This window comes from Hyla sarda, unplaced genomic scaffold (genome assembly GCF_029499605.1).
Source record: "Hyla sarda isolate aHylSar1 unplaced genomic scaffold, aHylSar1.hap1 scaffold_1149, whole genome shotgun sequence".
In the NCBI taxonomy this organism is placed as follows: Eukaryota; Metazoa; Chordata; class Amphibia; order Anura; family Hylidae; genus Hyla; species Hyla sarda.
The window spans coordinates 84,890-107,305 of record NW_026607770.1 but is presented as its reverse complement, the minus strand read 5'-3'; the positions used below and the strand labels follow the sequence as shown (position 1 = coordinate 107,305).

Genomic DNA, 22,416 nt, shown 5'->3' with positions numbered 1-22,416 from the left:
TGCAAGTGCCCGCTATGTGACACGCTGTGAAATTGAAATTATGCTGTAGTGCTACCCATACCAGTCTGCGCAAGTAGCTCATGACCTGTAATGACTTGGATCTGCTCTTATTGACTGCCTGTACTGTGGCCAGATTATCACAAAAAAAGGTGACCGTGGAGTTTGACCATAAAGGCCCCCAAACCACTGCCGCAGCCACGATGGGATAAACTTCAAACAACGCGGAGGTGCGACCAAACCCCGGGACCCCCAGAACCTCTGGTGGCCACGGGCCGGCCATCCACCGACCGCCGTGTATTGCTGCAAAACCCAACGTACCCGCGGCATCCGTGTGTACCTTAGGAGAATCGCTCGTGACAGCTGGCAAGAACATGGACACCCCATTCCACTGGCTGATGTGGTTGTGCCACATGTGTAAATCAGCCAGTGCCTCGGGACCCAACCTAACCTGACTACTTGGCTTGGTTGCTGAAGACAGTAGTGCTAACAACCTAGAAACAAAGGATCTACCTTGTGGAATTATCCGCATAGCGAAGGCCAACATACCTAACAAACTCTGGAGTTCCACCCTTGATGTCACCCTGGTTCTCACAAATTTTTGGATGGTCTCCTTGATCCTGCTTAACTTGTCTGCTGGCAGGCTAGCCTGCATGTTTACCGTGTCTAATATCACGCCGAGGAACGTGATAGTGACCGCTGGACCTTCTGTTTTTTTGGGAGACACAGGTACACCAAGGGTGTGGAACAATGACCTCAATGTGGACAGGCTGTCGGGAACACACCCTGGGGAATCTAATAAGAGGAAATCATCCAGATAATGTATCACTTGTCTGCAATCTGTTACATTGACTAACGCCCAGTGTAACGCTCGTGCCAGCTGTTCGAACAACCAGGGGCTGCTTTTTGAGCCGAACGTTAATTTTGACGCGAAATAGTACATGCCCTGCCATTTTATGCCATACCACTTCCACAACTCTTCAGCCACTGGTAGCAGCTTGAAAGCATCGGTAATGTCCGCCTTCGCTAACCATGTGCCTGGCCCCAACTGGAGAATGATTTGTATGGCCTGGTCTATGGAAGCGTATTTCATGGAAAATTCCTCGGATGGGATCAGAGCGTTTAAACTGGGTACCACAGAGGAATACGGGGCAGATAAATCGTAAATTAGACGTTTTTTATTAGAGAATTTTCCCGTCACCACTCCCACCGGGCTGACCCTCCAAACTTCGAAAGGTGAGGACTGAAAAGGCCCTATTATGTAGCCCTTCGCTAACTCCTGTTGAATCAACTCCGTAACCACCTGGGGCTCTTTCGTGGCTGACGCTAGATTCTCACACTCGAAAGTGGATTGAGGTAACGCCACTAACCCTGTGTGAAAACCCGTCCTGAAACCTGCGAGTAACCATTGTACCCAGTCTTGTTCCGGGTGACTAGCCAACACCCAAGCCAACGCACCGACCTGAACCCCGTCTAGTCAAGACTGCTGAGACCTCTGGGAGCACATGGAGCTAGGATGGGCCCGGAAGCAAGTAAGCAGACGTGCAACAACCTACAGTTACTGAAATTACAACTCGACAAATTGTAGTTATTGCACACCTGGCTCCTGCCCAGGAATCTCACAGGGCGCCCCAGTTTGTCTACTGCAGACGAGAACTTATGACCAGGAGCAGGTGACGCCATGATACTCCTGCTGGTGCTTGGTTCTGGTTCCTGGCCAATGCTGGAACACCACGGGGCAGTGTGGGAGATGGATTGGCAGATCGTACAGGTGGGTGCCTTCAACCCAGCGAAGTGCTTACAATACAGTTCGGTGTCCACGACACTCCAGTCAGTCTCGTAAGCAAACTGGCTGACCCCTGCCGCTGCCTTTGCCGCAAAGGACTTGTGGTATTCGTAAAAATAGGACCCACCATACTTGTATGCGAACTCAGACAACTTGTATAAGTACAGATCCAGCTCCTCCCTTCTTTCTGGTTTTGCTGTGCAAACCACATCTCTGTATAAGCTGAAAGCAATGACAAATTCAACTATTGTAAGCTTACGATTTAACCTGGCATCCTTACTCTTGAAGACAACTGAGACCTCTCCACACGCCACTGTCTTGGTCTCAGTGACGTCCTGGGTACTGATAAGCAAGGATGCCAAGTTAACGTCCTTGCCATCGAGAATATCTCTGCGAATGGCAGCAGGAATGAAGTGGGATGGTGTGATCTTTGGAGGCATAGTTCCCCTACCTAAAGGCACTGTCACCGCAGAAGTAGCAGGCGCTGCTGCTGTAACTACCGTAGGAGGGACTGATGCTTGGGATGCACCACCCTTCTCCATTGTGTCCATTCTGGGTTGCAGGCTGGACAAGGAAGACATCACGCTGTTCATCATATTGTGTAGTTGTGCCAAAGACGTGGCCACAGTCTGCCCTGATATGTCCTGTTGACTTCCGCTAGCTTCCTCTCCTGACATCATAAGCTTGTACAATTCCGCTTTCCTGGCTGAAGCCGGAAATGGAATTCCCTTCTTGCGGAGTTCCTCCATCAATCTGGGAATTGTCCATGACCTATAAGCAGTACCCACTCCCTGCTCGGAGCTCCTGGCAGGGGTCTCTGGGACGGACAAGGTCTCTTCGATGTCTGATGCGTTTGACATGACGCTACCACCTGCAAACAACCAGCGCAAATCGTCTGACCAGGACCTAAAACAACGTTGTATATTAGTATACTACCATGTAACAACTTGACTCAAATGCCTACCACCTCATTGTGTACCCGAACCGTCCCAACTGCAGTGGTACCCTTGTTTATGCAACCATCACCCTCATCCTATCATGACACCGTGCGCAAGTGCGGATCCGAGCGCTTGGCGTTGGCGCCGGCCCGTATGGAATGTGGTAATGGATGTGTTACACCGTGCCTATGAATCATGCCATGTTCTGACGACCGCGTCGATCGCCACCTTGTAACCCCCTCCTTACAGAAGTGTCAGGAGATAGTCGCGTATATCAATACAGTCGAGTGTTGCTCTGAAGACGTGTCAGCAGCAACCTGATCATTGTTACCCGCCCCCTGAGTGTGTCAGGATAATGGTAGAACATGTACTTATCGTTAACGTATGGTATACTCTGAAGACGTGTCAGCAGTAACCAATCGTAGGTTGCCCCCCTGAAGACGTGTCAGGAACACGGGCGATCGCCTACTACAAGTGTGCCGTAACGTAAGCTCTGAAGACGTGTCAGCAGCAAACCAGCCGAAGCTACCCCTGAAAAATGTGTCAGGGTAATGGGTTAATGTCGGCCTGCATGTGATACGTGTGGTATACTCTGAAGACGTGTCAGCAGCAACCAATCGTAGGTTGCCCCCCTGAAGGCGTGTCAGGAACACGGGCGATCGCCTACTATAAGTATGCCGTAAAGTAAGCTCTGAAGACGTGTCAGCAGCAAACCAGCCGAAGCTACCCCTGAAAATGTGTCAGGGTAATGGGTTGATGTCTACCTGCGTACGGTGTGCTCTGAATGACGTGTCAGTAGCAACCAAGTGTCTAAAAGTACGTTGTGAGACCAGTCGTGGTAATTGTAAAACACCCCCTTTTTTTTTTTTTTTTTTTTTTTTTATCTATATAATTTTTTTTTTTTTTTTTTTTTATATTATATATTTTTTTTTTTTTTTTTTTTTCTGTCTCCAACCCAACAATTTGCCTCGGAGTCTGATCCATACACTGTTTGAGACAGCACTAACGTATGCCCGAAGGATACACGGCCGACGGTCTCCCCCGGAAACACGACCATGGCCTGCTCAGCGGTCCTGCCAAAGCCATGTCCCCGGAGCAACCGCAGCACGCGCACCGCCCGACCCATCCGTGTGCGTCAGAATGGACAACAACCTAGCATCATTATAACCACCTGAACCCCAAATGCTGTTAAACACTCTTAAAACATACCTACCAGTCTGGAATGACGACAGGACTTGTAGCAAGTACTCTTGCACCTGCGAAGTACAAATGACATGACAACCCCTTGCCAATAGATATTACCCCTATAACATTGTGACAACTGCGGCTCAGTGATTAAAACAGCATCTGGTGCAAATGCTGCGTTTGTTTCAAAAAAAACCCCGTCGAAACGTCTGTGGTGTAAGAATAAAACCCCCGCGGCACTGCCGCGTCCGCCGCCCCCCCCTCCCCCAGTATTATGGTCAATATTCAATACCCCATTCTAGCAACCATGGATCCCACGAATTCCACCGCATATGTGGATTGACTCTGGTTGGCGGAAGCCCTTGCGGCGGGCTGTGTGCTTAACAGGTGCCGGGACCCGGCGCTTACCCGATCTTCTTGTCAGAGTCTGGAGACGTACACCGCCCGCTCGCCGTGCGCCGCTGTCAGAACCGGAAGTCCCTGATTGGTGACGTCACCTTCCTCCGACGTCCACCAACGCTGTACAACGAACGCCCCGGCTGCAGAGAGGCCGGGCGTTAAATACCCTTGGCCCCTCCCACAAATACAGCCGATAGGCTTCCCACATATCCCCCGTTTCCTGTACATTGTGTGATCAGCAGGATCAGTGAGTGCTCCTCTATTATATATATATATCCCCCGTTTCCTGTACATTGTGTGATCAGCAGGATCAGTGAGTGCTCCTCTATTATATATATATATCCCCCGTTTCCTGTACATTGTGCGATCAGCAGGATCAGTGAGTGCTCCTCTATTATATATATATATATATCCCCCGTTTCCTGTACATTGTGTGTGATCAGCAGGATCAGTGAGTGCTCCTCTATTATATATATATATCCCCCGTTTCCTGTACATTGTGCGATCAGCAGGATCAGTGAGTGCTCCTCTATTATATATATATATCCCCCGTTTCCTGTACATTGTGTGATCAGCAGGATCAGTGAGTGCTCCTCTATTATATATATATATATCCCCCATTTCCTGTACATTGTGTGATCAGCAGGATCAGTGAGTGCTCCTCTATTATATATATATATCCCCCGTTTCCTGTACATTGTGTGTGATCAGCAGGATCAGTGAGTGCTCCTCTATTATATATATATATATCCCCCGTTTCCTGTACATTGTGTGATCAGCAGGATCAGTGAGTGCTCCTCTATTATATATATATATCCCCCCGTTTCCTGTACATTGTGCGATCAGCAGGATCAGTGAGTGCTCCTCTATTATATATATCCCCCGTTTCCTGTACATTGTGTGATCAGCAGGATCAGTGAGTGCTCCTCTATATTATATATATATCCCCCGTTTCCTGTACATTGTGCGATCAGCAGGATCAGTGAGTGCTCCTCTATTATATATATATATATCCCCCGTTTCCTGTACATTGTGTGATCAGCAGGATCAGTGAGTGCTCCTCTATATTATATATATATCCCCCGTTTCCTGTACATTGTGTGATCAGCAGGATCAGTGAGTGCTCCTCTATATTATATATATATCCCCCGTTTCCTGTACATTGTGCGATCAGCAGGATCAGTGAGTGCTCCTCTATTATATATATATATATATCCCCCGTTTCCTGTACATTGTGTGTGATCAGCAGGATCAGTGAGTGCTCCTCTATTATATATATATATATCCCCCGTTTCCTGTACATTGTGCGATCAGCAGGATCAGTGAGTGCTCCTCTATTATATATATATATATCCCCCGTTTCCTGTACATTGTGTGTGATCAGCAGGATCAGTGAGTGCTCCTCTATTATATATATATATCCCCCGTTTCCTGTACATTGTGTGTGATCAGCAGGATCAGTGAGTGCTCCTCTATTATATATATATATCCCCCGTTTCCTGTACATTGTGTGTGATCAGCAGGATCAGTGAGTGCTCCTCTATTATATATATATATCCCCCGTTTCCTGTACATTGTGTGATCAGCAGGATCAGTGAGTGCTCCTCTATTATATATATATATCCCCCGTTTCCTGTACATTGTGTGTGATCAGCAGGATCAGTGAGTGCTCCTCTATTATATATATATATATCCCCCGTTTCCTGTACATTGTGCGATCAGCAGGATCAGTGAGTGCTCCTCTATTATATATATATATCCCCCGTTTCCTGTACATTGTGCGATCAGCAGGATCAGTGAGTGCTCCTCTATTATATATATATATCCCCTGTTTCCTGTACATTGTGTGTGATCAGCAGGATCAGTGAGTGCTCCTCTATTATATATATATATCCCCCGTTTCCTGTACATTGTGCGATCAGCAGGATCAGTGAGTGCTCCTCTATTATATATATATATCCCCCGTTTCCTGTACATTGTGTGTGATCAGCAGGATCAGTGAGTGCTCCTCTATTATATATATATATCCCCTGTTTCCTGTACATTGTGTGTGATCAGCAGGATCAGTGAGTGCTCCTCTATTATATATATATATATCCCCCGTTTCCTGTACATTGTGTGATCAGCAGGATCAGTGAGTGCTCCTCTATTATATATATATATCCCCCGTTTCCTGTACATTGTGTGTGATCAGCAGGATCAGTGAGTGCTCCTCTATTATATATATATATCCCCCGTTTCCTGTACATTGTGTGTGATCAGCAGGATCAGTGAGTGCTCCTCTATTACATATATATATATATATATATATATCCCCCGTTTCCTGTACATTGTGTGTGATCAGCAGGATCAGTGAGTGCTCCTCTATTATATATATATATATCCCCCGTTTCCTGTACATTGTGTGTGATCAGCAGGATCAGTGAGTGCTCCTCTATTATATATATATATATATCCCCCGTTTCCTGTACATTGTGTGTGATCAGCAGGATCAGTGAGTGCTCCTCTATTATATATATATATCCCCCGTTTCCTGTACATTGTGCGATCAGCAGGATCAGTGAGTGCTCATCTATTATATATATATATCCCCCGTTTCCTGTACATTGTGTGATCAGCAGGATCAGTGAGTGCTCCTCTATTATATATATATATCCCCCGTTTCCTGTACATTGTGCGATCAGCAGGATCAGTGAGTGCTCCTCTATTATATATATATATCCCCCGTTTCCTGTACATTGTGCGATCAGCAGGATCAGTGAGTGCTCCTCTATTATATATATATATATCCCCCGTTTCCTGTACATTGTGTGATCAGCAGGATCAGTGAGTGCTCCTCTATTATATATATATATATCCCCCGTTTCCTGTACATTGTGTGATCAGCAGGATCAGTGAGTGCTCCTCTATTATATATATATATATCCCCCGTTTCCTGTACATTGTGTGATCAGCAGGATCAGTGAGTGCTCCTCTATTATATATATATATCCCCCGTTTCCTGTACATTGTGTGTGATCAGCAGGATCAGTGAGTGCTCCTCTATTATATATATATATCCCCTGTTTCCTGTACATTGTGTGTGATCAGCAGGATCAGTGAGTGCTCCTCTATTATATATATATATCCCCCGTTTCCTGTACATTGTGTGTGATCAGCAGGATCAGTGAGTGCTCCTCTATTATATATATATATCCCCTGTTTCCTGTACATTGTGTGATCAGCAGGATCAGTGAGTGCTCCTCTATTATATATATATATATATCCCCCGTTTCCTGTACATTGTGTGATCAGCAGGATCAGTGAGTGCTCCTCTATTGGGGGGTCAGGGACGGTCTCTCCATGTTTGCCTGTCTCTCGCCCTTCAGGTTTGCGGCGTCTCACCGGCCTCCTGGACGTCTCAGACGATCTCTCTGAAATGAAGGAAGAGAAGAGACTGATGGACACACAACAAAAAGTCTCCATTGTGCAGATCTTCCGGTCGCGGACGTACAGACAACCCATCATGGTGGCCATCCTCCTGCAGCTCTCCCAGCAGCTGTCTGGTATTAATGCGGTGAGGGTGATGGCGCCATCGTCTGCTGATCCTCTGTAGCTTCTTCTATGGTCTCCAGTTCTTACATTGTCTTCTCTTCTGCAGATCTTCTATTACTCCACAGACATCTTCAGTAAAGCGGGGGTGGAGCAGCCCATCTACGCCACCATTGGGGCAGGAATTGTCAACGTGGCATTTACCGTTGTGTCGGTGAGTTATGATGTGGGGGGGGAGGGGACGATGACTGACATGTACATTACGTGGTGGCTCAGGGGTTAACGCCGTCATCACTTATACCCTGGGTTCAAATCCCATCAAGGACAACATCTGCAGGGAGTTTGTATGTTCTCCTGGGGTTTCCACCTGCAGCAACAAACTAGACACGTTAATATAATATATAGTTTGTTGTTGTTGTATATATATGTTAATATAATATATAGTTTGTTGCTGTATATATATATATATATATATATATATATATTACTCCAGAGAACCGCAGCACGCAAAAATTGTGAAAAACGTGGATTTATTGGATTATTCCAGTGCAGAAATCAGGAGAGTAACGTGTCCGCGGCCTCTCGCCGCCATTATCAAGCCCAACTAAGGGAACTCAGTGCTCAGTTATATACAATCAGTGATTACATTAATTAGATAAATGACAGTGTACAGTAATCAAAACAACCAACATGATACAATGTGCATGGGAGCATATAACTGTATTCTAGGTAGTGTACAGTGATCTTCATCTTGGTGTAACAGTGCTCTCTGATTATGACAATAATACATCAGCGTATTCATATACAGGTTATGATATTCGGGCACCTACCCGGCAGAGCCACATGTACTGTACGGAGGAGCGTGGGTGATATCTAACTGCGCGGCTGCACCGGTCCGACCAATGGGGGACGCGTCTGGTCGGGAGCTGGCGGCCTATGAGAATACAGGATGTCACAGACATAAGGATCCTCAGTGCGCATGTGTATTAGTTAAGATGGCGCTGATTTGCTGAGATTGCCAAAGGGTTAGCAAGCCCAAACTGTAATAAAGTATAAATGTGTTTTATGTAACCAGTGAAAGTCCCGTGTTCCATAGCGGGGGTATTCTGCAGGGAGTTGGCGTGGCTCCATAGCGGGGGTATTCTGCAGGGAGTTGGCGTGGCTCCATAGCGGGGGTATTCTGCAGTGAGTTGGCGTGGCTCCATAGCAGGGGTATTCTGCAGGGAGTTGGCGTGGCTCCATAGCGGGGGTATTCTGCAGGGAGTTGGCGCGGCTCCATAGCGGGGGTATTCTGCAGTGAGTTGGCGCGGCTCCATAGCAGGGGTATTCTGCAGGGAGTTGGCGTGGCTCCATAGCGGGGGTATTCTGCAGGGAGTTGGCGCGGCTCCATAGCGGGGGTATTCTGCAGGGAGTTGGCGTGGCTCCATAGCGGGGGTATTCTGCAGGGAGTTGGCGCGGCTCCATAGCGGGGGTATTCTGCAGGGAGTTGGCGTGGCTCCATAGCGGGGGTATTCTGCAGTGAGTTGGCGTGGCTCCATAGCGGGGGTATTCTGCAGGGAGTTGGCGTGGCTCCATAGCGGGGGTATTCTGCAGTGAGTTGGCGTGGCTCCATAGCAGGGGTATTCTGCAGGGAGTTGGCGTGGCTCCATAGCGGGGGTATTCTGCAGGGAGTTGGCGCGGCTCCATAGCGGGGGTATTCTGCAGTGAGTTGGCGTGGCTCCATAGCAGGGGTATTCTGCAGGGAGTTGGCGCGGCTCCATAGCGGGGGTATTCTGCAGGGAGTTGGCGTGGCTCCATAGCGGGGGTATTCTGCAGTGAGTTGGCGTGGCTCCATAGCGGGGGTATTCTGCAGTGAGTTGGCGTGGTTCCATAGCGGGGGTATTCTGCAGGGAGTTGGCGTGGCTCCATAGCAGGGGTATTCTGCAGGGAGTTGGCGCGGCTCCATAGCGGGGGTATTCTGCAGGGAGTTGGCGTGGCTCCATAGCGGGGGTATTCTGCAGGGAGTTGGCGCGGCTCCATAGCGGGGGTATTCTGCAGGGAGTTGGCGTGGCTCCATAGCGGGGGTATTCTGCAGGGAGTTGGCGCGGCTCCATAGCGGGGGTATTCTGCAGGGAGTTGGCGTGGCTCCATAGCGGGGGTATTCTGCAGTGAGTTGGCGTGGCTCCATAGCGGGGGTATTTTGCAGGGAGTTGGCGTGGCTCCATAGCGGGGGTATTCTGCAGTGAGTTGGCGTGGCTCCATAGCGGGGGTATTCTGCAGGGAGTTGGCGCGGCTCCATAGCGGGGGTATTCTGCAGGGAGTTGGCGTGGCTTCATAGCGGGGGTATTCTGCAGTGAGTTGGCGCGGCTCCATAGCGGGGGTATTCTGAAGGGAGTTGGCGTGGCTCCATAGCGGGGGTATTCTGCAGGGAGTTGGCGCGGCTCCATAGCGGGGGTATTCTGCAGGGAGTTGGCGTGGCTCCATAGCGGGGGTATTCTGCAGTGAGTTGGCGTGGTTCCATAGCGGGGGTATTCTGCAGTGAGTTGGCGTGGCTCCATAGCGGGGGTATTCTGCAGTGAGTTGGCATGGTTCCATAGCGGGGGTATTCTGCAGTGAGTTGGCGTGGTTCCATAGCGGGGGTATTCTGCAGGGAGTTGGCGTGGCTCCATAGCAGGGGTATTCTGCAGGGAGTTGGCGTGGCTCCATAGCGGGGGTATTCTGCAGGGAGTTGGCGTGGCTCCATAGCGGGGGTATCTGCAGGGAGTTGGCGCGGCTCCATAGCGGGGGTATTCTGCAGGGAGTTGGCGCGGCTCCATAGCGGGGGTATTCTGCAGGGAGTTGGCGCGGCTCCATAGCGGGGGTATTCTGCAGGGAGTTGGCGCGGCTCCATAGCGGGGGTATTCTGCAGTGAGTTGGCGTGGCTCCATAGCGGGGGTATTCTGCAGGGAGTTGGCGCGGCTCCATAGCGGGGGTATTCTGCAGGGAGTTGGCGTGGCTCCATAGCGGGGGTATTCTGCAGTGAGTTGGCGTGGCTCCATAGCGGGGATATTCTGCAGGGAGTTGGCGTGGCTCCATAGCGGGGGTATTCTGCAGTGAGTTGGCGTGGCTCCATAGCAGGGGTATTCTGCAGGGAGTTGGCGTGGCTCCATAGCGGGGGTATTCTGCAGGGAGTTGGCGCGGCTCCATAGCGGGGGTATTCTGCAGTGAGTTGGCGTGGCTCCATAGCAGGGGTATTCTGCAGGGAGTTGGCGCGGCTCCATAGCGGGGGTATTCTGCAGGGAGTTGGCGTGGCTCCATAGCGGGGGTATTCTGCAGTGAGTTGGCGTGGCTCCATAGCGGGGGTATTCTGCAGTGAGTTGGCGTGGTTCCATAGCGGGGGTATTCTGCAGGGAGTTGGCGTGGCTCCATAGCAGGGGTATTCTGCAGGGAGTTGGCGCGGCTCCATAGCGGGGGTATTCTGCAGGGAGTTGGCGTGGCTCCATAGCGGGGGTATTCTGCAGGGAGTTGGCGCGGCTCCATAGCGGGGGTATTCTGCAGGGAGTTGGCGCGGCTCCATAGCGGGGGTACTCTGCAGGGAGTTGGCTTGGTTCCATAGCGGGGGTATTTTGCAGGGAGTTGGCGCGGCTCCATAGCGGGGGTATTCTGCAGGGAGTTGGCGCGGCTCCATAGCGGGGGTATTCTGCAGGGAATTGGCGCGGCTCCATAGCGGGGGTATTCTGCAGGGAGTTGGCCCGGCTCCATAGCGGGGGTATTCTGCAGGGAGTTGGCGCGGCTCCATAGCGGGGGTATTCTGCAGGGAGTTGGCGCGGTTCCATAGCGGGGGTATTCTGCAGGGAGTTGGCGCGGTTCCATAGCGGGGGTATTCTGCAGGGAGTTGGCACGGCTCCATAGCGGGGGTATTCTGCAGGGAGTTGGCGCGGTTCCATAGCGGGGGTATTCTGCAGGGAGTTGGCGCGATTCCATAGCGGGGGTATTCTGCAGGGAGTTGGCGCGGCTCCATAGCGGGGGTATTCTGCAGGGAGTTGGCGCGGTTCCATAGCGGGGGTATTCTGCAGGGAGTTGGCGCGGCTCCATAGCGGGGGTATTCTGCAGGGAGTTGGCGCGGTTCCATAGCGGGGGTATTCTGCAGGGAGTTGGCGCGGCTCCATAGCGGGGGTATTCTGCAGGGAGTTGGCGCGGCTCCATAGCGGGGGTATTCTGAAGGGAGTTGGCGTGGCTCCATAGCGGGGGTATCTGCAGGGAGTTGGCGCGGCTCCATAGCGGGGGTATTCTGCAGGGAGTTGGCGCGGCTCCATAGCGGGGGTATTCTGCAGGGAGTTGGCGCGGCTCCATAGCGGGGGTATTCTGCAGGGAGTTGGCGCGGCTCCATAGCGGGGGTATTCTGCAGTGAGTTGGCGTGGCTCCATAGCGGGGGTATTCTGCAGTGAGTTGGCGTGGTTCCATAGCGGGGTATTCTGCAGGGAGTTGGCGCGGCTCCATAGCGGGGGTATTCTGCAGTGAGTTGGCGTGGCTCCATAGCGGGGGTATTCTGCAGGGAGTTGGCGCGGCTCCATAGCGGGGGTATTCTGCAGTGAGTTGGCGTGGCTCCATATCGGGGGTATTCTGCAGTGAGTTGGCGTGGTTCCATAGCGGGGGTATTCTGCAGTGAGTGGGCTTGCTTCCATAGCGGGGGTATTCTGCAGGGAGTTGGCGCGGCTCCATAGCGGGGGTATTCTGCAGGGAGTTGGCGCGGCTCCATAGCGGGGGTATTCTGCAGGGAGTTGGCGCGGCTCCATAGCGGGGGTACTCTGCAGGGAGTTGGCTTGGTTCCATAGCGGGGGTATTTTGCAGGGAGTTGGCGCGGCTCCATAGCGGGGATATTCTGCAGGGAGTTGGCGCGGCTCCATAGCGGGGGTATTCTGCAGGGAGTTGGCGCGGCTCCATAGCGGGGGTATTCTGCAGGGAGTTGGCCCGGCTCCATAGCGGGGGTATTCTGCAGGGAGTTGGCGCGGCTCCATAGCGGGGGTATTCTGCAGGGAGTTGGCGCGGCTCCATAGCGGGGGTATTCTGCAGGGAGTTGGCGTGGCTCCATAGCGGGGGTATTCTGCAGTGAGTTGGCGTGGCTCCATAGCGGGGGTATTTTGCAGGGAGTTGGCGTGGCTCCATAGCGGGGGTATTCTGCAGTGAGTTGGCGTGGCTCCATAGCGGGGGTATTCTGCAGGGAGTTGGCGCGGCTCCATAGCGGGGGTATTCTGCAGGGAGTTGGCGTGGCTTCATAGCGGGGGTATTCTGCAGTGAGTTGGCGCGGCTCCATAGCGGGGGTATTCTGAAGGGAGTTGGCGTGGCTCCATAGCGGGGGTATTCTGCAGGGAGTTGGCGCGGCTCCATAGCGGGGGTATTCTGCAGGGAGTTGGCGTGGCTCCATAGCGGGGGTATTCTGCAGTGAGTTGGCGTGGTTCCATAGCGGGGGTATTCTGCAGTGAGTTGGCGCGGCTCCATAGCGGGGGTATTCTGCAGTGAGTTGGCGTGGCTCCATAGCGGGGGTATTCTGCAGGGAGTTGGCGCGGCTCCATAGCGGGGGTATTCTGCAGGGAGTTGGCGTGGCTCCATAGCGGGGGTATTCTGCAGTGAGTTGGCGTGGCTCCATAGCGGGGGTATTCTGCAGGGAGTTGGCGTGGCTCCATAGCGGGGGTATTCTGCAGTGAGTTGGCGTGGCTCCATAGCAGGGGTATTCTGCAGGGAGTTGGCGTGGCTCCATAGCGGGGGTATTCTGCAGGGAGTTGGCGCGGCTCCATAGCGGGGGTATTCTGCAGTGAGTTGGCGTGGCTCCATAGCAGGGGTATTCTGCAGGGAGTTGGCGCGGCTCCATAGCGGGGGTATTCTGCAGTGAGTTGGCGTGGCTCCATAGCAGGGGTATTCTGCAGGGAGTTGGCGCGGCTCCATAGCGGGGGTATTCTGCAGGGAGTTGGCGTGGCTCCATAGCGGGGGTATTCTGCAGTGAGTTGGCGTGGCTCCATAGCGGGGGTATTCTGCAGTGAGTTGGCGTGGTTCCATAGCGGGGGTATTCTGCAGGGAGTTGGCGTGGCTCCATAGCAGGGGTATTCTGCAGGGAGTTGGCGCGGCTCCATAGCGGGGGTATTCTGCAGGGAGTTGGCGTGGCTCCATAGCGGGGGTATTCTGCAGGGAGTTGGCGCGGCTCCATAGCGGGGGTATTCTGCAGGGAGTTGGCGCGGCTCCATAGCGGGGGTACTCTGCAGGGAGTTGGCTTGGTTCCATAGCGGGGGTATTTTGCAGGGAGTTGGCGCGGCTCCATAGCGGGGGTATTCTGCAGGGAGTTGGCGCGGCTCCATAGCGGGGGTATTCTGCAGGGAATTGGCGCGGCTCCATAGCGGGGGTATTCTGCAGGGAGTTGGCCCGGCTCCATAGCGGGGGTATTCTGCAGGGAGTTGGCGCGGCTCCATAGCGGGGGTATTCTGCAGGGAGTTGGCGCGGTTCCATAGCGGTTGTATTCTGCAGGGAGTTGGCGCGGTTCCATAGCGGGGGTATTCTGCAGGGAGTTGGCACGGCTCCATAGCGGGGGTATTCTGCAGGGAGTTGGCGCGGTTCCATAGCGGGGGTATTCTGCAGGGAGTTGGCGCGATTCCATAGCGGGGGTATTCTGCAGGGAGTTGGCGCGGCTCCATAGCGGGGGTATTCTGCAGGGAGTTGGCGCGGTTCCATAGCGGGGGTATTCTGCAGGGAGTTGGCGCGGCTCCATAGCGGGGGTATTCTGCAGGGAGTTGGCGCGGTTCCATAGCGGGGGTATTCTGCAGGGAGTTGGCGCGGCTCCATAGCGGGGGTATTCTGCAGGGAGTTGGCGCGGCTCCATAGCGGGGGTATTCTGAAGGGAGTTGGCGTGGCTCCATAGCGGGGGTATCTGCAGGGAGTTGGCGCGGCTCCATAGCGGGGGTATTCTGCAGGGAGTTGGCGCGGCTCCATAGCGGGGGTATTCTGCAGGGAGTTGGCGCGGCTCCATAGCGGGGGTATTCTGCAGGGAGTTGGCGCGGCTCCATAGCGGGGGTATTCTGCAGTGAGTTGGCGTGGCTCCATAGCGGGGGTATTCTGCAGTGAGTTGGCGTGGTTCCATAGCGGGGTATTCTGCAGGGAGTTGGCGCGGCTCCATAGCGGGGGTATTCTGCAGTGAGTTGGCGTGGCTCCATAGCGGGGGTATTCTGCAGGGAGTTGGCGCGGCTCCATAGCGGGGGTATTCTGCAGTGAGTTGGCGTGGCTCCATATCGGGGGTATTCTGCAGTGAGTTGGCGTGGTTCCATAGCGGGGGTATTCTGCAGTGAGTGGGCTTGCTTCCATAGCGGGGGTATTCTGCAGGGAGTTGGCGCGGCTCCATAGCGGGGGTATTCTGCAGGGAGTTGGCGCGGCTCCATAGCGGGGGTATTCTGCAGGGAGTTGGCGCGGCTCCATAGCGGGGGTACTCTGCAGGGAGTTGGCTTGGTTCCATAGCGGGGGTATTTTGCAGGGAGTTGGCGCGGCTCCATAGCGGGGATATTTTGCAGGGAGTTGGCGCGGCTCCATAGCGGGGGTATTCTGCAGGGAGTTGGCGCGGCTCCATAGCGGGGGTATTCTGCAGGGAGTTGGCCCGGCTCCATAGCGGGGGTATTCTGCAGGGAGTTGGCGCGGCTCCATAGCGGGGGTATTCTGCAGGGAGTTGGCGCGGCTCCATAGCGGGGGTATTCTGCAGGGAGTTGGCGTGGCTCCATAGCGGGGGTATTCTGCAGTGAGTTGGCGTGGCTCCATAGCGGGGGTATTTTGCAGGGAGTTGGCGTGGCTCCATAGCGGGGGTATTCTGCAGTGAGTTGGCGTGGCTCCATAGCGGGGGTATTCTGCAGGGAGTTGGCGCGGCTCCATAGCGGGGGTATTCTGCAGGGAGTTGGCGTGGCTTCATAGCGGGGGTATTCTGCAGTGAGTTGGCGCGGCTCCATAGCGGGGGTATTCTGAAGGGAGTTGGCGTGGCTCCATAGCGGGGGTATTCTGCAGGGAGTTGGCGCGGCTCCATAGCGGGGGTATTCTGCAGGGAGTTGGCGTGGCTCCATAGCGGGGGTATTCTGCAGTGAGTTGGCGTGGTTCCATAGCGGGGGTATTCTGCAGTGAGTTGGCGTGGCTCCATAGCGGGGGTATTCTGCAGTGAGTTGGCATGGTTCCATAGCGGGGGTATTCTGCAGTGAGTTGGCGTGGTTCCATAGCGGGGGTATTCTGCAGGGAGTTGGCGTGGCTCCATAGCAGGGGTATTCTGCAGGGAGTTGGCGTGGCTCCATAGCGGGGGTATTCTGCAGGGAGTTGGCGTGGCTCCATAGCGGGGGTATCTGCAGGGAGTTGGCGCGGCTCCATAGCGGGGGTATTCTGCAGGGAGTTGGCGCGGCTCCATAGCGGGGGTATTCTGCAGGGAGTTGGCGCGGCTCCATAGCGGGGGTATTCTGCAGGGAGTTGGCGCGGCTCCATAGCGGGGGTATTCTGCAGTGAGTTGGCGTGGCTCCATAGCGGGGGTATTCTGCAGGGAGTTGGCGCGGCTCCATAGCGGGGGTATTCTGCAGGGAGTTGGCGTGGCTCCATAGCGGGGGTTTTCTGCAGTGAGTTGGCGTGGCTCCATAGCGGGGGTATTCTGCAGGGAGTTGGCGTGGCTCCATAGCGGGGGTATTCTGCAGTGAGTTGGCGTGGCTCCATAGCAGGGGTATTCTGCAGGGAGTTGGCGTGGCTCCATAGCGGGGGTATTCTGCAGGGAGTTGGCGCGGCTCCATAGCGGGGGTATTCTGCAGGGAGTTGGCGCGGCTCCATAGCGGGGGTATTCTGCAGGGAGTTGGCGCGGCTCCATAGCGGGGGTACTCTGCAGGGAGTTGGCTTGGTTCCATAGCGGGGGTATTTTGCAGGGAGTTGGCGCGGCTCCATAGCGGGGATATTCTGCAGGGAGTTGGCGCGGCTCCATAGCGGGGGTATTCTGCAGGGAATTGGCGCGGCTCCATAGCGGGGGTATTCTGCAGGGAGTTGGCCCGGCTCCATAGCGGGGGTATTCTGCAGGGAGTTGGCGCGGCTCCATAGCGGGGGTATTCTGCAGGGAGTTGGCATGGTTCCATAGCGGGGGTATTCTGCAGTGAGTTGGCGTGGTTCCATAGCGGGGGTATTCTGCAGGGAGTTGGCGTGGCTCCATAGCAGGGGTATTCTGCAGGGAGTTGGCGTGGCTCCATAGCGGGGGTATTCTGCAGGGAGTTGGCGTGGCTCCATAGCGGGGGTATCTGCAGGGAGTTGGCGTGGCTCCATAGCGGGGGTATTCTGCAGTGAGTTGGCGTGGCTCCATAGCAGGGGTATTCTGCAGGGAGTTGGCGTGGCTCCATAGCGGGGGTATTCTGCAGGGAGTTGGCGCGGCTCCATAGCGGGGGTATTCTGCAGTGAGTTGGCGTGGCTCCATAGCAGGGGTATTCTGCAGGGAGTTGGCGCGGCTCCATAGCGGGGGTATTCTGCAGGGAGTTGGCGTGGCTCCATAGCGGGGGTATTCTGCAGTGAGTTGGCGTGGCTCCATAGCGGGGGTATTCTGCAGTGAGTTGGCGTGGTTCCATAGCGGGGGTATTCTGCAGGGAGTTGGCGTGGCTCCATAGCAGGGGTATTCTGCAGGGAGTTGGCGCGGCTCCATAGCGGGGGTATTCTGCAGGGAGTTGGCGTGGCTCCATAGCGGGGGTATTCTGCAGGGAGTTGGCGCGGCTCCATAGCGGGGGTATTCTGCAGGGAGTTGGCGCGGCTCCATAGCGGGGGTACTCTGCAGGGAGTTGGCTTGGTTCCATAGCGGGGGTATTTTGCAGGGAGTTGGCGCGGCTCCATAGCGGGGGTATTCTGCAGGGAGTTGGCGCGGCTCCATAGCGGGGGTATTCTGCAGGGAATTGGCGCGGCTCCATAGCGGGGGTATTCTGCAGGGAGTTGGCCCGGCTCCATAGCGGGGGTATTCTGCAGGGAGTTGGCGCGGCTCCATAGCGGGGGTATTCTGCAGGGAGTTGGCGCGGTACCATAGCGGGGGTATTCTGCAGGGAGTTGGCGCGGTTCCATAGCGGGGGTATTCTGCAGGGAGTTGGCACGGCTCCATAGCGGGGGTATTCTGCAGGGAGTTGGCGCGGTTCCATAGCGGGGGTATTCTGCAGGGAGTTGGCGCGATTCCATAGCGGGGGTATTCTGCAGGGAGTTGGCGCGGCTCCATAGCGGGGGTATTCTGCAGGGAGTTGGCGCGGTTCCATAGCGGGGGTATTCTGCAGGGAGTTGGCGCGGCTCCATAGCGGGGGTATTCTGCAGGGAGTTGGCGCGGTTCCATAGCGGGGGTATTCTGCAGGGAGTTGGCGCGGCTCCATAGCGGGGGTATTCTGCAGGGAGTTGGCGCGGCTCCATAGCGGGGGTATTCTGAAGGGAGTTGGCGTGGCTCCATAGCGGGGGTATCTGCAGGGAGTTGGCGCGGCTCCATAGCGGGGGTATTCTGCAGGGAGTTGGCGCGGCTCCATAGCGGGGGTATTCTGCAGGGAGTTGGCGCGGCTCCATAGCGGGGGTATTCTGCAGGGAGTTGGCGCGGCTCCATAGCGGGGGTATTCTGCAGTGAGTTGGCGTGGCTCCATAGCGGGGGTATTCTGCAGTGAGTTGGCGTGGTTCCATAGCGGGGGTATTCTGCAGGGAGTTGGCGCGGCTCCATAGCGGGGGTATTCTGCAGTGAGTTGGCGTGGCTCCATAGCGGGGGTATTCTGCAGGGAGTTGGCGCGGCTCCATAGCGGGGGTATTCTGCAGTGAGTTGGCGTGGCTCCATATCGGGGGTATTCTGCAGTGAGTTGGCGTGGTTCCATAGCGGGGGTATTCTGCAGTGAGTGGGCTTGCTTCCATAGCGGGGGTATTCTGCAGGGAGTTGGCGCGGCTCCATAGCGGGGGTATTCTGCAGGGAGTTGGCGCGGCTCCATAGCGGGGGTATTCTGCAGGGAGTTGGCGCGGCTCCATAGCGGGGGTACTCTGCAGGGAGTTGGCTTGGTTCCATAGCGGGGGTATTTTGCAGGGAGTTGGCGCGGCTCCATAGCGGGGATATTCTGCAGGGAGTTGGCGCGGCTCCATAGCGGGGGTATTCTGCAGGGAGTTGGCGCGGCTCCATAGCGGGGGTATTCTGCAGGGAGTTGGCCCGGCTCCATAGCGGGGGTATTCTGCAGGGAGTTGGCGCGGCTCCATAGCGGGGGTATTCTGCAGGGAGTTGGCGCGGCTCCATAGCGGGGGTATTCTGCAGGGAGTTGGCGTGGCTCCATAGCGGGGGTATTCTGCAGTGAGTTGGCGTGGCTCCATAGCGGGGGTATTTTGCAGGGAGTTGGCGTGGCTCCATAGCGGGGGTATTCTGCAGTGAGTTGGCGTGGCTCCATAGCGGGGGTATTCTGCAGGGAGTTGGCGCGGCTCCATAGCGGGGGTATTCTGCAGGGAGTTGGCGTGGCTTCATAGCGGGGGTATTCTGCAGTGAGTTGGCGCGGCTCCATAGCGGGGGTATTCTGAAGGGAGTTGGCGTGGCTCCATAGCGGGGGTATTCTGCAGGGAGTTGGCGCGGCTCCATAGCGGGGGTATTCTGCAGGGAGTTGGCGTGGCTCCATAGCGGGGGTATTCTGCAGTGAGTTGGCGTGGTTCCATAGCGGGGGTATTCTGCAGTGAGTTGGCGTGGCTCCATAGCGGGGGTATTCTGCAGTGAGTTGGCATGGTTCCATAGCGGGGGTATTCTGCAGTGAGTTGGCGTGGTTCCATAGCGGGGGTATTCTGCAGGGAGTTGGCGTGGCTCCATAGCAGGGGTATTCTGCAGGGAGTTGGCGTGGCTCCATAGCGGGGGTATTCTGCAGGGAGTTGGCGTGGCTCCATAGCGGGGGTATCTGCAGGGAGTTGGCGCGGCTCCATAGCGGGGGTATTCTGCAGGGAGTTGGCGCGGCTCCATAGCGGGGGTATTCTGCAGGGAGTTGGCGCGGCTCCATAGCGGGGGTATTCTGCAGGGAGTTGGCGCGGCTCCATAGCGGGGGTATTCTGCAGTGAGTTGGCGTGGCTCCATAGCGGGGGTATTCTGCAGGGAGTTGGCGCGGCTCCATAGCGGGGGTATTCTGCAGGGAGTTGGCGTGGCTCCATAGCGGGGGTTTTCTGCAGTGAGTTGGCGTGGCTCCATAGCGGGGGTATTCTGCAGGGAGTTGGCGTGGCTCCATAGCGGGGGTATTCTGCAGTGAGTTGGCGTGGCTCCATAGCAGGGGTATTCTGCAGGGAGTTGGCGTGGCTCCATAGCGGGGGTATTCTGCAGGGAGTTGGCGCGGCTCCATAGCGGGGGTATTCTGCAGGGAGTTGGCGCGGCTCCATAGCGGGGGTATTCTGCAGGGAGTTGGCGCGGCTCCATAGCGGGGGTACTCTGCAGGGAGTTGGCTTGGTTCCATAGCGGGGGTATTTTGCAGGGAGTTGGCGCGGCTCCATAGCGGGGATATTCTGCAGGGAGTTGGCGCGGCTCCATAGCGGGGGTATTCTGCAGGGAATTGGCGCGGCTCCATAGCGGGGGTATTCTGCAGGGAGTTGGCCCGGCTCCATAGCGGGGGTATTCTGCAGGGAGTTGGCGCGGCTCCATAGCGGGGGTATTCTGCAGGGAGTTGGCGCGGCTCCATAGCGGGGGTATTCTGCAGGGAATTGGCGCGGCTCCATAGCGGGGGTATTCTGCAGGGAGTTGGCCCGGCTCCATAGCGGGGGTATTCTGCAGGGAGTTGGCGCGGCTCCATAGCGGGGGTATTCTGCAGGGAGTTGGCGCGGCTCCATAGCGGGGGTATTCTGCAGGGAGTTGGCGTGGCTCCATAGCGGGGGTATTCTGCAGTGAGTTGGCGTGGCTCCATAGCGGGGGTATTTTGCAGGGAGTTGGCGTGGCTCCATAGCGGGGGTATTCTGCAGTGAGTTGGCGTGGCTCCATAGCGGGGGTATTCTGCAGGGAGTTGGCGCGGCTCCATAGCGGGGGTATTCTGCAGGGAGTTGGCGTGGCTTCATAGCGGGGGTATTCTGCAGTGAGTTGGCGCGGCTCCATAGCGGGGGTATTCTGAAGGGAGTTGGCGTGGCTCCATAGCGGGGGTATTCTGCAGGGAGTTGGCGCGGCTCCATAGCGGGGGTATTCTGCAGGGAGTTGGCGTGGCTCCATAGCGGGGGTATTCTGCAGTGAGTTGGCGTGGTTCCATAGCGGGGGTATTCTGCAGTGAGTTGGCGTGGCTCCATAACGGGGGTATTCTGCAGTGAGTTGGCATGGTTCCATAGCGGGGGTATTCTGCAGTGAGTTGGCGTGGTTCCATAGCGGGGGTATTCTGCAGGGAGTTGGCGTGGCTCCATAGCAGGGGTATTCTGCAGGGAGTTGGCGTGGCTCCATAGCGGGGGTATTCTGCAGGGAGTTGGCGTGGCTCCATAGCGGGGGTATCTGCAGGGAGTTGGCGCGGCTCCATAGCGGGGGTATTCTGCAGGGAGTTGGCGTGGCTCCATAGCGGGGGTATTCTGCAGTGAGTTGGCGTGGCTCCATAGCGGGGGTATTCTGCAGTGAGTTGGCGTGGTTCCATAGCGGGGGTATTCTGCAGGGAGTTGGCGTGGCTCCATAGCGGGGGTATTCTGCAGGGAGTTGGCGCGGCTCCATAGCGGGGGTATTCTGCAGGGAGTTGGCGTGGCTCCATAGCGGGGGTATTCTGCAGGGAGTTGGCGCGGCTCCATAGCGGGGGTATTCTGCAGGGAGTTGGCGCGGCTCCATAGCGGGGGTACTCTGCAGGGAGTTGGCTTGGTTCCATAGCGGGGGTATTTTGCAGGGAGTTGGCGCGGCTCCATAGCGGGGGTATTCTGCAGGGAATTGGCGCGGCTCCATAGCGGGGGTATTCTGCAGGGAATTGGCGCGGCTCCATAGCGGGGGTATTCTGCAGGGAGTTGGCCCGGCTCCATAGCGGGGGTATTCTGCAGGGAGTTGGCGCGGCTCCATAGCGGGGGTATTCTGCAGGGAGTTGGCGCGGTTCCATAGCGGGGGTATTCTGCAGGGAGTTGGCGCGGTTCCATAGCGGGGGTATTCTGCAGGGAGTTGGCACGGCTCCATAGCGGGGGTATTCTGCAGGGAGTTGGCGCGGTTCCATAGCGGGGGTATTCTGCAGGGAGTTGGCGCGGTTCCATAGCGGGGGTATTCTGCAGGGAGTTGGCGCGGCTCCATAGCGGGGGTATTCTGCAGGGAGTTGGCGCGGTTCCATAGCGGGGGTATTCTGCAGGGAGTTGGCGCGGCTCCATAGCGGGGGTATTCTGCAGGGAGTTGGCGCGGTTCCATAGCGGGGGTATTCTGCAGGGAGTTGGCGCGGCTCCATAGCGGGGGTATTCTGCAGGGAGTTGGCGCGGCTCCATAGCGGGGGTATTCTGAAGGGAGTTGGCGTGGCTCCATAGCGGGGGTATCTGCAGGGAGTTGGCGCGGCTCCATAGCGGGGGTATTCTGCAGGGAGTTGGCGCGGCTCCATAGCGGGGGTATTCTGCAGGGAGTTGGCGCGGCTCCATAGCGGGGGTATTCTGCAGGGAGTTGGCGCGGCTCCATAGCGGGGGTATTCTGCAGTGAGTTGGCGT

General features: G+C 55.7%; 1 protein-coding gene across 1 annotated transcript in view; it reads left to right on the top strand.

The window, feature by feature from the left end:
- The window catches only part of LOC130302058 (solute carrier family 2, facilitated glucose transporter member 4-like), a gene marked incomplete at its 5' end in the record, with an annotated part of 77,385 nt that overhangs the window by 8,384 nt on the left and 46,585 nt on the right, over positions 1 to 22,416 (top strand). The window contains 2 exon segments of the mRNA XM_056551671.1: positions 7,674 to 7,861; positions 7,946 to 8,050. Coding sequence (XP_056407646.1) covers positions 7,674 to 7,861; positions 7,946 to 8,050 — 293 coding nt within the window.